Source organism: Melanostigma gelatinosum (assembly GCF_949748355.1).
Source record: "Melanostigma gelatinosum genome assembly, chromosome: 14".
Taxonomy (NCBI): Eukaryota; Metazoa; Chordata; class Actinopteri; order Perciformes; family Zoarcidae; genus Melanostigma; species Melanostigma gelatinosum.
In genome coordinates, this window is record NC_136647.1 from 21494584 (window position 1) to 21512968 (window position 18385).

The window sequence follows — 18385 nt, forward strand, 5'->3', positions numbered from 1 at the left end:
ACTACTGTCATTCAAATGTACTTTTTTTAACAGACTGAAAACAAGGCTATTGTATTGGACAGCATTAGATTGTGCAGGTATTGTTGCTGTGTTCCCCGGTACAGTTTCGTTGACCCCCACAGACCTGCAGAGGAAACTACGTTAAAGCATCCAAGACCCATTCCGGCTCTAATTGATATGGCAATTATCAGGCTGACGGTTGGATGCAATGTTGAGGATGAAAGATGATGCCGTCTTTGACATTAGCTTCATTAGCGCCCTTCTTTGAAAATGCCTCACACTATTTTACCAATGTATCTGTTCCGCAGCTGCTTCACGCATTGCTTTAATACAGTTTCATCCAGAAGAATTGAAAGTTCTTCATTTATTTCATGGAACTTGCAGTATTGTCAGGACTTTTGTTGTTGTTTTTGTCTAGTTTAATGGCAATCCGTGATCAAAATGTAAACAAAATGCTCCTGGCTTCTAACATGGCTGCCCTTTGATCCAGGTTTAGTTCTCAGGGACTAAATTCTCCAGACAAGCTATGCCACCCCCAGCTTTTTCAGGAACACCACGCTAGTTGGCCTGCACCCAAAGCAAAAAGTTACTCATCAAATCCAAATCTATCTACACTGGAGAGAAAGCTGGCGACGACACCACTTGGTGGAAAAACTAACGTGTGTGGTAGCAAATGAAATGGGGATCCATAGGAAGGTTGTTGCAGACCCTGTTCCAATAAGGGGGGGGGGGGGGGGGGGCATCCCAGCAAGCAACTGTGTCTGTGGGATGTCCCAGCCATATCTGCAGCTTGCTGGCTGACACCTGCTCCTTCCAGTCCGAAGTATCATTACCATCCCTACCCCTGTCTGTACAACCAGCTCGTAGAACACTTCCCCCTCCCTCCCAAATACCCAACCCAACCCTGCCACGTACTTCAGCCCTTCTGCAGTATTATCTTCTACTCCATTGCGTGCAACATGGTTTGGTCTTGTGCATACAATTGAAGCACAGTGGAGATGCCTGGGTTTTTGCATGTATACCATTTCTGGTATATATGCAAGTAAGATTTGAAATATGTTTGGCTATCTTTTAATCCCTACAAGGAAGTAGTATCACCTGCAAATATGACATCAGACAGAGCGGCGTGCTGCTGGCTGACATTTCATCCAGAGCAATTGAATAATGTCAGTCTAGAACAGTTATGCAACAGGGCAGTGACTAGATGATGTGACTTCTGCTCATGCAGGCCAGGAAGTTTCTCAAGTTTCACAAGATGCTGAAATCTCCATCTGGCTTTTGAGATGCACCCTCATTATGGTTTGAACAATTTCCAACAAAGGGCAGGTACACTGTGCTTTTATTTAAGAAGAAGTATGGGACGTAGAGTATTCTAAATTGGGTAATAAATAGTTTTGGGGATTGTTGTGAGGAATTATGTGGTGACTACGCTCATTGGGCCTCATGCAGGAACCGATATTACAGATTTTTGTACGTATCCACCGTTTTGTATTATTTTGTTGTCCCCATTGATTTCTGGGATTCATCAACGTTCTCTTATTTTTGCTCTTCTCTTAGGAAAGAGAACATTTTACGTGGTGAACAGCATACGTTTGGTTTTGTTGACCTCTCCTATTATTTCTCAGAAAAATGAAGAGAAAGAATCAGAGAACTTTAGGATAATGTTGCTGAATGAGGCCCAATGTATTTCCTGAAACCTTAGCGTTGAATTTCAACAATTTCTGTCTTCTCATTCCACTGCGTATGTCAGAGGAAGAGAGCATTAGTTTGTAGCCTTGCAGGACGCTTTGAGACATACACAGCTTGACCCTTGGAGAGTAATCTGCACCAACTGCACTGACCTGCGTCAGAATAGCACAGTGTCAAGCACCAGCTGCGTGACCCACTCTTAAGTGTTAAGTGAGCATGTTATGTCACATTGGTCCGAAGTGGGGAAAATGTATAATTTCAATATCTCTGCCACGATTAGTGATACCTGTCCGTAGTTCTTTCATTATGAAACCATTGGAATGACACCTGACTGGAAGAGTAGCAGTATGTGCTTAGCAACCACACACAATGACACAGCGAGCCTGTATAAATAACACCTTTATGGCAGGCTATATTGAAAGCTTCTCTCCCACATCAAATTCAACACCTGTCTGTGGAGAAGGAGCCTGGAGATGCAGATCAACAACATAACATTTAAGGGGATATATTTGTTTAATTTTCAAGATAAATACGGGTTTTCAGATATAAGAATACACTTTATCTTTAGACGGCCTGAGGCCTAAAAACGCTGGCTGACGGCTGATGTTTTGTTTTAGTTATTGTTATAGTTTGTTATTAGTGTAAATAATGATTATGGAGATTTACAAATAGGCTGAATTGGATATGATGCAAGCTGAACTTTCAGTTGCACGCCCGGCAGTGTTTTACTTGTTGCAGACCGGTTTGAGTGTTGGTGGTTGCGCCCTTGAAATTCAAGCCGCCAATGTCACGTGTGGTCAGGGGGAGGCTATAAGTGTACCAGGCTTGCTGGTCCATCTGCACCCTGTCAAACAGGAGCCACCGCCCACCCAGGACCCAGATTCAATTTCAGCGAGTCAGTTCATGTCATAAACCTTGCAAAAAATATTGTGAAATTAAGCTGCACCAAGGTGGGCAGTGCAGTGATGTTGTGCGGCAACAAATTAGGTTTGTGTCGAGTGAGCAAAAACACAAAAATTAAACAAAATTGTATACTATTGTTATACACAGATGTTGAACGATTGTCTCATTTTCACGCCATTTTTTTATCAGACTAAAAGCACTTTTGTAAACTATATTCTATATAGAAAACAGTAGGTAAAGGGAGATTAGGGATTTGTCTTTTGTCCTTCACCACAGTATTAACGAGTGAGTCATGCAGGTGCTGCTGCTCAGTAAATAGGTCACGGCCCTTTCCATTGGATTAACTGGACCCAAACACGTGAACACAACACGCTCTCGTGGGAGAATGTTTATTTTAGCGTATCAAACGTGTATCAGTGCATCTGAATGAATAAAGGGCTGGCATTCCAGAGGCTTGCAGTACAGTATGTGACCCCGTATCATTGCACATACTGCACTGTGGCTCAGTGCCACAACCCTGGGGACACATATATATATAGTGTGTAAGTTTCACCTTCATAGGCTTGTCCTCAGCTTGTGTTACACAAGGATGCGTTCAAATGTCTTCATTTGAGTGATTCTGCATTGAATGGATGGTTTCATTCAAGGGATAATCCGGTTGTCTATTGGTGCTTTTCATATGTCCTCCCATTTAAAGGGACATTCTAGTGATTCGTTTTAGTTTTGCAGCTCCATAAAGTTGGGGGACTTGTGAGAGACAGATCTTATGTTATAACCAGGGTTAAAGCAAGGAGATTATTAAAGGGGATTCTTCTTCATCCACTAACAGGAGAGCTAATGTTGCTACTTATCAGGTGGTCAGAGTTCAGCTCACAGTAGTCAGTAAAGCCACAACGCACAGGGGCACAAGGGTAGACGACAGGTGTTGACTCTACACGGAGGCAGTTATCACAGCAGCCTACATGTCTGCACTGAAGAGCTGTTACAGTTGTTTTTCAAAGCAATGGTGCTACCATGTTTTTTCCCCAATATAGACTGATCGGTCTTCAAGCGTACTTGTCATACGATGCCTCCTATGAACACTTTATAGATTTAAGGAATTTTATTTGAATAAATGTCTATTAAGTCACTATTCAATTAAATTTATTTTGTTTGGCCCAAAATCCCAAATTTGCCTCAGAGGGCTTTACAATCTGCACACATCGGAACAGGAAAAACCTTAACGCGGAGAAAAAAAGGAAGAAATCTTAGGGAGAGCAACAGAGGAGGGATCCCTCTATCAGGATGGACAGAAGTGTGATAGAAGTGCAATAGATGTCTTGTGTACAGAATGTACAATTCCTTTTTTTTCCATCAAATAAAGATTCTAAAATAGCCGGGACTGGAATCTATAGGATTGCCCCTTTAAACACCTCTCCATATAGGCTGGTAGCACATGTCTAACAATTGGCAGCTGATCGTATTACTGAATGTCTGTTACATAATCTCACAGTATGCTGTCCTACTTTTGCAGCGCAGTCTATGTCCTCAGAAGATTAAACACTTGAACTACAAAGCTTTGGCAATGCATTTAAATGTATTGTTTTGTACTTTGAGAGTATGTGGTTTTGGAGCCGGCTGGTTGCCCTGCAGCAGTACACTCTTCAGATCAAGGGTCTGCTGCCCCCTGTTGCTTTTCTCTGGCCCTCTTACAAACATAAACACGACTGGCTCCGGGTCCGTCTTACATCATCGGCAGCTGAACTATGAATTAACCTCCATGACTTAAAAAAACACAAGCAGTGTGTGCTGTTTTCAACTTGTATAACATCCATCTGCTACGTCTCCATTGTAAATGAGTGTGATTATGTTCTATGCTTTTACTTCTTTCTTTTGTGCTACCTTCTATACACTTCGTTCTATTTTATTACCTATTTTATTGTTAAATTATATTCTAATTTTAAAAGATCTGAGAATATCTGATATACTTTATTTGTAGTGTGGTGGGGACTACAGCTGCATCTCATGGTGCCATCGTGTATCGTATCAAGACAGAATCCACTGTTCTATTCTGAGCCCTCACATGTGCTTCAGGGTTAACTTAGAATAAAAAGAAAAACCTAATTAGCAACACAGATTTACATACACACACTTTAATTACCATGGTATTTTATTGAACATATTTCAACAATTTAAAGAATTGTGAAAAGGTCAAAGGTCAGCCCAGGTGTGTTTCAGTCATTTATTAGCTGTGGCAGATACATTTATTTTAAATGTACACAAAACAGAAACATCATTCTTTGACAGGCAGCATTGGTGGATATTGTTCAATGTTGTTGCAGGGTCGAAACACCAACACTTCGAATTATACTATATATAACTTTTAGACATGTTGCATAATAATGCATGATAATGTTAAGACATTACATCACATTTATTTAGCTGACGCTATGATCCAAAGCGTTACAATAAGTGCATTCAACCATATGGATATAACCCAAAAAGTGCAACAATGATTCATTTGTCCCTACACTTGTGCAGCAAAAGCTTCTATGCTGGAAAACTAAAATCATTACCACGACTTCTAGAAAATGCAATTCTCCTATTCTGCTCCCAAAAGCTTCAGACAATACATCTGTACTGCTTACTGTACTTACTGTACTGCAAGCAGTTTGAAGTTGAGTTTACTGTCAAACATACTGCTAGAACATACTGGTCATTTTAGTTATTTTGAATATGTGGCTCTAAATTCCACTCAAGCAGACCGCCTAAATACTGTGCAACCTTCTTTGATGAGTTTACTGAACTGCTGTCTGTAATCTGTATTGATTACACAAATTGATTGCACACAAATGTCCAAACCGAGGTTGTGACAAAGCGTTACATCTCTGAAAACACCAGTGAACTATTTATTCAGAAGTTCTCCTCCACACCAGCCCTCTCTTGCCTCTCAGTCAATGAGCTTGTCGATGGCTTCAATTTTAAAGTAAAAAATATTATTGATGCCATTGCACCCACTAAAGTGAAGGTTGTCTCGGGTAAGCAAAGATCTCCTTGGAGAAATGCTACGCTGGTCAAAATAGAGAAACGAGAGTGTCGGAAAGCTGAGCGCAGGTGGCGAAAAACTAATCTCCAGGTTCACTGTGACATCTATAAAGAGAGACTTCGCAATTATAATTTGGAACTTAGAAATGCAAGGCAGTCATTCTTCTCTGACATCATAACCAAAAACAAGAACAATACACGCGCCTTATTTGCTACTCTCGACAGGCTCGTTTTTTACTGACAAAATTCAGAAAATTAGACAAGCAGTCAGTGCCTCCACACCAACCACAGGATATGTGTTGTCCCGATCTCTGAATAACATCCATTCAAATATCATGACACAATTTCATTCAATCGACCGTAGAAGCCTAGAAGACATTATACAACATCTGAAGTCATCCTCCTGCTGCTTGGATATTCTACCAACACACTTTTTCAAAAATATTTCAAACTGCATGACCACTGATCTTTTACAAATTGTAAACACATCCCTTCTCTCAGGTGTCTTCCCACAAGCCCTAAAAACTGCAGTTATTAAACCGCTCCTAAAGAAGGCTAGTTTAGACTCCGCAACGATGAAAAATTATAGGCCAATATCAAACCTCCCATTTTTAAGTAAAATAATTGAAAAAGCGGTTTTCCAACAGCTGACCAACTTCTTGGCCGTAAATAACTGCTTTGATGTTTTCCAGTCAGGCTTTCGACAGCACCACAGCACTGAAACTGCTCTTGTTAAGGTTTTCAACGACATCCACTTAAACATAGACAATGGCAGAAGTTCAGTCTTAGTCTTACTGGATCTCAGTGCTGCATTCGACACGGTCGACCATGCCATACTCCTAGAAAGACTAAACATCTGGGTGGGACTCTCTGGCACAGCACTTAACTGGTTTGAATCCTACTTGAAGGACCGAGAATACTTTGTGTCTGTAGCTGATTACACATCAGAGCTGACTAAAATGACATGTGGTGTTCCCCAAGGTTCAACACTGGGGCCTCTTCTGTTCAACATCTACATGCTTCCACTAGCTCAGATTATGGAAAACAACAAAGTGTGTTATCATAATTATGCAGACGACACACAAATCTACATAACTATGTCACCAGGCGACTATAATCCCATACAAGGGCTGGGTAACTGCATTGAACAAATCAACAACTGGATGCGCCAGAATTTTCTTCAATTAAACAAAGATAAAACAGAAGTAATTGTTTTTGGTACCAAGGACGAACAATTGAAAATCACCGCTCAGCTTCAGTCACTGATGTTAAAACCCACAAACCAAGCCAGAAATCTAGGTGTAGTTATGGATTCAGACCTCAACCTGAACAGCCATATCAAGACAATTACAAAATCAGCCTACTATCACCTGAAGAATATATCAAGGATTAGAGGACTTATGTCTCAACAGGATTTGGAAAAACTTGTCCACGCATTTATCTTCAGCAGACTGGACTACTGTAACGGTGTGTTTACAGGTCTCTGTGACAAGTCTGTCAGAAAGCTGCAGCTCGAGTCCTCACTAAGACCAGGAGGGTGGATCATATCACCCCAGTTCTGATGTCTTTGCACTGGCTTCCTGTCCAACAAAGAATTGACTTTAAAATCCTACTGTTGGTTTACAAAGCACTGAATGGTTTAGGGCCAAAATACATCTCTGATCTGCTGCTACCTTACGAACCATCCCGACCCCTCAGGTCGTCTGGGACCGGTCTACTTTCTGTTCCCAGAGTCAGAACTAAACATGGAGAAGCAGCGTTCAGTTTTTCTGCTCCACATATCTGGAACAAAGTCCCAGAAAGCTGCAGGTCTGCTGAGACCCTCAGCTCATTTAAATCAAGATTGAAGACCTTTCTGTTTGCTGCTGCCTTTAATTGAACCACATTCAATTCATATATTAATCAATTTCCTGCATTTTACTACTGTATTTTATTTCTTACACTGTTCTTAATTGCTGTTAAATCTCCTTTTCTTTTGCCTTATGTTTTGATGCTTTTAATGGTTTTAAAAGGACTGCACAATATATCGCCATTTCCTCCGGGACCGAGTTCGTGCAAGGCGTACACTATAAAACGCAGATCGGCAGAGATCTTTTCCAGACGTGGTTTGTGTGCGAGTAATTGCAGAATTGCGGCAGTGTATGGTTGATTGCGTGCAGCGTAATGTCTCAGGGAGACATCAATTATTGTTTCAATGTATGTTTTAAATCTCCTTTACTTTTGCCTTTATGCTTTTAATGGTTTCATGTGAAGCACTTTGAATTACCTTGTTGTTGAAATGTGCTATACAAATAAACTTGCCTTGCCTTGCCTTGCCTAGAATCCACAAGGTGGAGACATTTGTAAAGTATTTGCAGTGTAAGTTGACCCGGCACCTCACTGTCATCTTTCAGATCTTCAGATGTAGTTAGACCTCTCCTCTCCAAGTCAACAATCACGTCAGTGCAGATCACAAACATGTGTAACTCCCTGGCAAGATCCATATATGCACTGTACACTGGAAACTGGAAAGGTTTGGCTCAGTTTCAGCTAATAACATGATTTTAATAATAGTTATTTATCCTTTAAAGCTCACTACACATCCATATAGGTTTAGTATGAATTATTTACTATCTGTGTTCTACCTTGAACTTTAACCTCTCTAATGGTCAGGAAATTATTTTATTTTATTTCATTTCTTTTTATTTCATTTCATTTTATTTTAATAAACTGGAAATACCCTGCTCCTCTCATTATTAATACTCTGCAGCAAAGGGCCAGATCTTCTTTATGTCTGTACCTTGTTCACAGATAACCTGCTGAAGAGAGAGCACACAGCGATATCGTCAAACAGGTTGAGTCTGTACAAGTCAAATGTTTCACAGTTCACATTTTACATTTAACCTTGCACACAAACCTTGCATTGTGCTCCATGTCAGTGCACTTAAACTCTTCTCTGGGTAATAAACGCACAGTACACCCTATATGCAGTGCAAAGGTCAGGGCAGTATCTGTCCTGTTACCATGGAGAGAGCATATATTGGTAAACCATAAGAACTAGCAGACAGGCTGCCACTATGACTCATAGCTACTTACTGTAGAATGACTCATAGTTCAAAGGTGTATGGATTCTGCAATGGAAATACTTGGAAAGTATTTCAGTGGTTACTTACAATTTATTAATTGATTAATTACACCGAAATTGAAACATATTTACGAAAGAGCAATTTGCCAACTAATACATTTATTTTCATATTTCTGGTTTGGGATTATGATTATGTATATTCCAGCCGTTACCTTTAAGCAGGTGGAATCAGTGACTTGCCTTGCACTGCCAAAGTTGACTTAGTTATTTAATTCTTGCCCCCGAATGAATCAAAACGTGTGAACAATTTACTTAATTTGAGGCCATGCATCATAACTCATGTGCATGAATTATTAGTAAATGGTGGCCTTGGTAGAGGCGTCTACTTTTTCTCTCTATGGTTCAGTAAAAATTAAATGAGTTATTCAAAAATAAACCTTTTAGATATCAATCATGTGCTGTTTAGTTATTACAAGGTCATTTACTGTCTAACCTTTTACTGTCAGTTTTGGGGCTCCATAATCACTTCTTTTCACTTCAGTGTCATTGATCTTTTACATCTCATGATATTGCACTGTGGCTTTAAGAGGCCAGGCAGCAGCGTGCTGTGCGCTGCCTTACTTCCATTGCAACAGTGGGGTGTGGCGTATGAACTACAGACTGTAATAAAAACCTTCTCAGACTTCCTGAAAAACTGGTGAAAGAGTGAGATTCCACAGCGTTAGTGTCGCACCATGTCTGAGTGGAAGAAGAGATGTGAGGATGAGTGGAGCCTGCAGGGCGCACCGATGCCCGACACCCTGGACTGGAAGTCCGTCTATGACGTCAAACCGCTGGGGAGAAATATGTTGAAGAACCCGTCACCTCACGGTACGACAACAAGAACACCGTTAGAAACACGACTCGTGCGCTGTTGTGCTGTTCTGCTATAGCCTACTTACTGATCAGGATCATTTTTATTGACGTTTTACAGTATTTCAAAGTTCTGTTTTGATGCCTTCATTAATTCTGAAGTGGTTTTAGGGTTGTTGTTTTCTAAACAGAACTAATGCATGACTCATCTGTTAGTCAGCACCAGGCTGCTGTTCCTCTCCAGTAACAATTGAGCCAATAAGGCGCAGACGTAGCAGCTTTGTGCAGCCTGACTAATGGTGTGTGGAGATGCTAAATGCAGGACTGCGCTCCTGAGGACGTTTCTGGCGTCATTGCTGCTCTTTCGGTTTGGTATTTCTTCTGTGGGGTCTCCTACATTGTAGTCTCACTCTCACCGTGCTTGGATAGCCACACTAAAGGGGAACATCAGCCAACAACTGTCTGTCTGCGATATTATCAACATCAATACCTAACCCAAACTACAACATATCCATTAAACAGGGATATGCGAAGTGGCAACCACAGTTATATGTCATAAAGGTACAGAAAAGCATGAATTAAATCTGACTTATACAGAGAATTTGCATCACTTATCATAATAACTTTCTATAATGGCTATATCTTCAATGCAAACGTGAGTTGATTGAGTTTTTTAAAACATTTAAAACATTAAACCAAAATAGATACAAAGGAACGAGTGGAGCTAGGTGACAGGATTGCACACGTCATTTCTTCACAAACTCAACGGACCACTGGGTTTGCTTGGGTTAAAAAAAGTTGCAAAGTCGGATTCTTCAGTGACATCAAACACAACTACACTGGAAGTTTCCAAAAATGCCGACGTGAGCTTCATAAGCTGCTCACTGATACTTAAAGTGTACTTTAGTCACTCGGAGGCACACCCAGTTACCCTGTCACAAAGATATATGCTCTGGCTTTGAGGGATTCACAGTGGAATTACAGTGGCTTCAGTAGGCGTGCGACCATTTACAATTGTCCCTTTGTCTTCTCTCAGGTGTAAGCAAGGACGTCCCTCCACCTGAACCCGACCTGCCTGAAGTGCCAACACATGGACCCCCATGTTTTCAGCCTCATGGTGAGGCACAGGAGTGTCCTGCATGTTTGAGCTGCGAAACAAAACACAGGAAATTAATTCTGTAAAGTCTCTGATCAGGTTTCTGTCAATTCATAGGCGACTTCAGCGGCTGGACCACCAGCACTGAAACCCTCCCCTACGACTCCAGTGGCATCCCGGCAGGTGCTGTGATCTGTCAGTTGCCTCAATACAGGTGGGTGTTACCATGCAGCTGGTCACAACAGGGATTATATGATACCACCTACAAGAGAGATATAAGGCCAGGATGCTGAATCATTAACATGTAGTGACTCTGACTCGTGTCCGCTCTCTTGTCCTCAGCTGGTTCACCATGGAGCAGGTTGTGGACCTGAAGGCAGAGGGACTGTGGGAAGAGCTGCTGGACGACTTTCAGCCTGAAATAGTCGTCCAAGACTGGTGGGTTAATGAGCACCCCCATCACGCACCACCTCTCCCACCCGTGTGTTGATAACTTACCACTGTGGTCTTATCAGCTTGGTTAGTACACTCATAGATGACACCGTGTACAGTATTTGTTTCACAGTCGCAAAGCGTGTGTGGACGATGCGCAGGAAATAGTGTTGTGATTTGGGGTTGTTTGTGATAAACAAACTGCCTTACCTTTGACTAGATTAGCATAGCGTAGCATCAAAGTGCAAGTGCTAGTTGATGTTACATTAAAACAATTCAACAAAAGTTCATAATTTACAACGCTAATACAGTACAATCTAATAGGACTTTAATTACATCGTTTACATTCTGCGGTACAAACCAGTAGATATATTGCTTTGGCGGGTTTGTTTGAATATTTAAACCCAGTGTTATTTCACCTCTGCTAGAGGTTACAAAAAAACAATCAAAGCTTAACTTCATTCATAATTTATTCAAATCCATCCATGTATTTATACAGTTCCTACCAATTTCTTAGGAAATGACTTTCTGTCATTTGGTACTAATTTAAGGGAAATAGGACTTTCCTTCCAGATTTAAACCTAATAATGACTCGTTAATAATACAGTGAACATATCCTCACGTTCTCTGTGTTAGCGTGGTTCATTGCGGAGTCTGAATTGTCAGTATCGTGATGATGTGAGCATGAATGATTGTCTGCCTCTATGTGCCGGCCATGGGATTGACTCGTCCAGGGTATTACCCCGCCTCTCATCAGTGTGAGCTGGGATCGGCTCCCGGACCCCCACGATTCTCAAAAGGACATGTGGTTACATATCATGGAATGGATGGATCTACTTGTTATTGGACTCTTAATTCCTCATATATGTTGAATTGAATTGTGTGCTTGGCTGTACTACTGCTGCATCTTCAGCTACACTGACGTGCTGTGATTTAAAGTAATCTCCAGGTTGCACTAATAATAATCTTCTGGAATTAATCAATTTGATGTGTACCAAATAACACTGGCTCTATATACCACTCAATTAATACCAAATGCTAAAGTTATTTCCAGGAAGCTTCTTGGAAGTGAACAAGAAATGAATTCGACCTGTTAAATGAGTTGTTATTCACTTCTTCTTTTATTCTGTGTTTGGCAGCATGTGCTGCCATCTGTCAACTCATGAACGTGTCAGACTACTTCATGATTTCTTGGTGCACCGTCAATTTTAAGTTTCTGTCCTTCCATCAGGTATGAGGAGAGTCAGCTGCATAAGTTCATCTACGAGCTGCACGTGAAGTTACTGGGGGCAGACAAAAGCACAGTGATCTCAGAGCACACCGCCAACCCCACCGAGGACCGCAGCGCCTACTCGCACAACTGGAAGGAGGTGAGTTCCTGAGTCCCCCCGACAGGTAGTAGTGATCTGCTTGTATCCAAGCGCCAGAATCCAGATGTTTCATTGCACGTCTCTCTGTTGACCTGCAGGTGTCACACGTGTTCTCTGGCTATGGACCAGGGGTGAGGTATGTCCACTTCCAGCACCGGCTGAAGAACCAGTTCCTGAACGGGTTCTACGCCACGCTGTCCAGCGACAGCTCGGTGATGGTCAGACCAACTAAAACCAGCACCTAGGTCAAATCCTACAAAAAGCTGCGATGCAGACATAGTTGCTATCACACTCACTGTAACTGACCAGATTGCTGAAAAAAAAAATGAAAGGCGGAAAGGGAATTTCCTGTTCTTTTATGTAACTGAACACTGTTTTGTGCCATAAATTAAACATGTTTTTTCCACAGCACATTTTGTTTATAGCGGAGCAACAGGGGCCTAACATGACTAATCTGCATGAAGCAGACATACTGTAAACACCCTGTCTATGCACTCTCACTCAGTTTTCCGGTAGTTTTGTAATAATTAAATGATGGGTTCTTGACTTGCTAGATACATGAAAGATTTACAATTCATGTTACTGCAGGAAAGATCCTGTCCGGAGTGACCTACAAGCCATGAATCAGGAGATATAGTTTACCACTTTTAAACATTTTATACACTTTTGAAAAAAAATAATTGTTGTTCTCATTTCTACAGTATCCCCTCCATTCATTATTTATGTCATAACTCATTTGCTAACATTTATGAAAAAGAAATATCAGAAATCAAAAAATGAAACAGGTACAAACACCATTCCAACTTCAGCACCTTGATTTACATCTCAGGCTCGACTGACTCCACACTCAGACACTGCATGATGGTTTGAAGACATTTTTCCTATTTTTTGGTCCATCTGGCCTCCTGTTAATAATGCATGTATACCTCAATACTGTATTGCACAATCCTTTTACTTACATCTCTTTTTCAGGCTATCAGAAGATGTATGCTACAGTGATGTCACATACATGTGTAGTAGTAATAATTGTATCACCATGAATAGAAAAGAAAAGCCCACAGACTGAAGATCACAGACTAAACTCAAGTTTGATATTTGATTAGTGTTCTGATTCACCATCTGGTTTAAATAGATGTTCATTATTATAGGTCTGAACAACAAAACTTTCTTCATTTATTAAAAAGATTTGTCTTTTCATGATCTCTTATTTCCTTCAATAGCTTTTGTTATGAATACGATTAAAGTCAGAGAGAACTGGAGAGAGGAAAGACTTTTTACATCATTTATTATCATTTTCATTCAGTTACATGAGGCTGATCATTCCTGATGTCAGGTTTGAGTTATATCATTTCAATTTCCCCCGAAACATTGAGCCTAATTAATTAATTCCAGAGTTCAAAAAACACCATAATCATATTCCGGGTTCTTTAATAATGATGTCACGTTCAGAATTTTCTAAACATCCAGACGCTTATAATTCATAAATAAGACAAACGCATTCCGCTGGTAGAACTCGGTCCTGCGCTTAAAACAGGACACAGAACACAGTCTACATACCTCAGACTGAAATACTCACTGCAGCTTTTAAACTAACAGGCTACAGAGAGAAAACACTGGCAGTGATGAGTACTGTGTGTCTTTAGTTATTAGTGTTATTAGCAGTGGTGTATAAAGTACTCAAAAGCCATACTTGAGTTAAAGTAAAGATACCTCACTGAAACACTGAAACTCAGTGTGTTGGCTCTTAGATTTGACAACAAACACCACGTTTTGTAGAAAAATCAATGTTTCTGTGTAATTGTATTATTTGTATGCTCGATTATTGTCTATTAGTCGAATATTGTGCAGTGAAGGTTTAATCAAAACAAATATATTGTGTGATTGATAATAATAAAAAAACATATTTATACAACACATTTTAAAAAGAGCACCAAAGTGTTTTACACGCAGACAATAAAAGAACAAAGAATAGCCTTCAATGCAGGGTACACGCACATTTGCACCTACATATTTATTTACAAACACATATGAATAAATCCCAACACGGTCTGCAAACTAACAGGGTGTAACTATTTATTTAATGTTTCGCCAAAACACACATTCATGATGTTACTTCCGACCACAAACACGTAAATCAGCGTCAACAAATCGCTTTTTACAACTCCGCGATGTCCCTCGAAGCAGGAACCTCGGAGGGGACCGTGAAGGCAACACGTCATCCTTACAGGCGTGGGCTTGCAGCATCACCGGCGTTAGTTAACGAACGGCGCTGTGAGTTAACGGGAAAGTTCACTCGTGTGAGTTCAGCGGCGTGTCAAGACGGGGATAGTTTTACCGGGCGCGTGTTTCCAGACTTCCAGAAGCAATGCCAGGCTCTGGTGGAGCTGTGCCATAAAACCAGAAGGTAAGAGAGAAAGAGACGGAAGCTGAAGGGAAGGATAGGGGAACAGGTGCTGCGGATAAACCGGCCGTTTTTGGGAGACTGTTGAAAGCTACGCCCTCGTGACCCATCCGTAGTTTTGATTGTTTGATTGATAATGTAGACCACTGATAGTAAAGGGGTAAACAACCCATGGACTTCATTCAAATGACTATTACTCTGAGTCTTTGAATAAAGACATAGTGACATTTGGCTCAGACCCACACAACTGAACAGATTATCTTTTATTTTCTCAATGAATCGTATCAATTGTAAAGTTATGATCTCGCTAAGAAATCCATATTGTAAGAGTTATGATGTCAGTAAAACAAGGGACAAAAAAGTAGCCAATGGTTTGTCTAATCTTTAAGAATGAAACTCTTAGTGGCTATGAGACTCAATAACTCATCCTCCACCCTCAATATATAACATCGTTTTTTATTTTTTATTTCCTATGGAGCAAATTAGGACTACAATCAAAATGTTGTTGTGCAACCCTGTCGTACAATGACGAATACAAACTTTGTAACCTAGAAACTATTTCCTTTTGTATACTTTTTTTTAGCATACTTTGGATTATAAACATATTTCGACTACTTTATTCACTGGCTCAGCTAGCTGAAATACCACATGGTTAAAACAAGTCTGGGCCATAATTGTCACCATATTTTAGTCTTATGTGTTTGCATTTGTACATCCACAAGTGGAAAATGTCTTATCACAACTGTACGATGTCTTTTTTTCATCCATCTTGCAACATTTTGTTGATGCTGTAAAACGTCCTCTACCAGCAGGAAGATACCTCCACTTACTTAATAACGCGCTTCCAGGTTGTTTTGTTGTCAACAGCAGCATTTTCTGCCACTCTCTTCCACTTGAAGGAATACATTTGCACCGGATTCCCCCTTTTCCAATTCCAGTGTGTATTGATGTTATATTGTGCTCCTGCTGGACACTTGGAGGGTCCCATTGCGTGTATGTTTGAAAGATCACTGCTCTGTCCTGCCTGATATGGGCTGACCTTCAGAGCTGACATTTAAGTGAGATAAAAGCATCATTTAGTTTAGCCGATTGCCCCCCCCCCCCCCATTCCTAATCAATTATATTCGATGCACTGTCATCACTCTTTTGTTCTTTTACTTTTATTAACCAATCATTTACATGAATATTTATTCATACATGTGGAGTTTTAACAATGGATCACAATTAACTTTGTGTCATTTCAGCACCACGGAACGGGTAAATAACACACCACTAAAACAGACTGTGTTTGAGATCAATACACATCATCGGAGAAAAAGCAATAGCCTGGATATTACAACAAATGAAGATTATGCACATTTTGTTGGCTGTTAATAGATGTACACATAGAGCTGAAATGATGAGTGGCTTGATTGATTAATCTGCAATTAATCAGCAGCTATTTAAAAAATGTATCATTCATTTTCACTTCTCAAGCAAACAAGCGAAACGTTTGCTGTCACCAGCTGCTTGCGTGTGAGTATCCCCCCCCCCCCTTGCATATGCGACAGCTCAAGTAAACCAATGCTGCTTCATTGTACACAGGCACCGATATGCATATCGCAGGTGCCACAGGACAAAAGCGCGCTACACCTTGTGTTTCTCTCGGACCCGACTCTCCTGCTGAAAGCTTTTTCATCCACGTGATTTTAGGGAAGCCAAGACCTACGGAAGGGTCTCTTTTACCCTGAGCGAATTAGATTACTGCACCTCACTTTGTTATTGATGTATGCTGCTATAATGACTTACCAAGGCCAAAAGCTCCCAACCACATGAGGACCAGAGACATGCTTTCACAGCTGTCAGTCACAGATTTGTTTCTCTTTTGGCTTTATTACTTCGTTTTAATAAAGCTCGAGGTGACGGCTGTGTGTGTGTGTGTGTGTGTGTGTGTGTGAGTGGGAGAGGAGATTTAGTGCCTGTGGGGGTCTGTTTTGTTTTCACTGACCCTCTAGTCTATTGTGTAGTTCAGGCCCGCCGGCTGCCTCTGCATATTTTGTGGGTCTAAATATTTTGCCCTGAATTGGAAGTGGTTGCGGTGAAGAATAAAAGGCCCAGAAAGAGGTTTCAAACTCAAATAGTGATTCGTGGTGCGTTGACTTGTCCTCGTCTGTCATTTTCCGTTGTTGTTCAGGTCGCTCCACCGTTATGTTATGAGCAATATGTTACCTGAGACTGGGTAATAAGTAGAGATTTTCTCCTGAATAAGTCACATTGGGGGTGGGGGGGGACTTCATTTCAAAGATTAGTGATTGCGTACGGTGGTCAAGTTGTGGCAACAGTGCAGTTGCCTTAAAGTGCAACCAGCAGTGTTTGTACAGTACAATTGGCAGCTTTGTCAAACCAGCTCCTCACAGCCAGCAGCAGGCGTGAGTCTGTTTTTCTGATGTTTCTGACTCTGTCCTTGCATAACCCAGTGTCCCTGTCTGGGTTCAAACTGATGTTGAAATGCTGTTCCTTCTAAGGTGACAGGGCTGCCAGAGGCCGGCCAGGGTGTCTCAGGTAATGGAAACCCCAGGTCTGTCTGCTGGCTGTCAGCTGTTTGTCTACCGAACCCTTTCCTGTCCGCCTCACCTCCGGCCCCATTCGGCCTCTCTCTCTCCGTCCGCACTTGAATATAGAAGCATGGTGATCTTTATCATGAGATGATGTAGTATTATGCCACAGTGTTTATATACAGTGATAAAAACAAGTGTTTTTGTCATCGCGTTATAAAAGTACAATGCGGAGTGAGATGCTTCATATTGTGCAATAGAAATATATATATATATATATATATATATATATATATATATATATATATATATATATGTATATGTATATGTATATATATATATATATATATACATATATATATATATATATATATATATATATATATATATATATATATATATATATATATGTATATATATATATATATATATATATATGAAATAAAATGAAACAAAAAAGCTAATAGTAAGTATCAAGGTATAAGGTATTAATGTAACTATAGATGTACTGTATATCTATTAATACCTCTGTTATTGATGTTGGAGTCGGAGGTGTCGATGACCTAGACTGCATTATATTGAGAGGTGTTCCTATTATTTTGCCCAGTTCATTTATGAAAAGGGGAGGGATATTACAAACACAGTCCACTATAATGCAGTCCAATACAACACCATCGCTAACTGAGACCTCAATAACAATCACAGAGCGGAATCAACACCTCTTGGAAAATGTTAACAATGTTGCAAATCAATGAGCAGTTTTATGGCAGCATCCAAAACATGAGATTGCGTGACGGGTATGCGCCACTTAGTCGGCTATGAAGTGTGTTTACAACTTCACCTCTTACTGACCTGAGTTACCAAAGCCACAATGGTTTTGTCAAAGTAGAGAGTTACTCCTGACTTTTTGGAACAGGATGCTTCTGATGGATTCATCTTCTTTCTTTTTTGTTGATTATTTCGTTCCATGTCATCTTTAAATGATGGCAGTGCAACACTGTCAAGGAGAGAAACCATCCT

At 40.5% G+C, this 18385-nt stretch overlaps 1 protein-coding gene across 1 annotated transcript; it reads left to right on the forward strand.

Moving 5' to 3' along the window:
* Window positions 1-9311: 9311 nt before the first annotated feature.
* nccrp1 (P1, F-box associated domain containing) lies at window positions 9312-13627 on the forward strand. Its single transcript, XM_079283042.1, has 6 exons — window positions 9312-9550; window positions 10569-10649; window positions 10746-10842; window positions 10971-11066; window positions 12292-12430; window positions 12529-13627. Exons 1-6 carry the CDS (start codon window positions 9415-9417, stop codon window positions 12673-12675), a joined length of 696 nt encoding a protein of 231 aa, XP_079139168.1. The 5' UTR covers window positions 9312-9414; the 3' UTR covers window positions 12676-13627.
* The last annotated feature ends 4758 nt before the right edge of the window (window positions 13628-18385 follow it).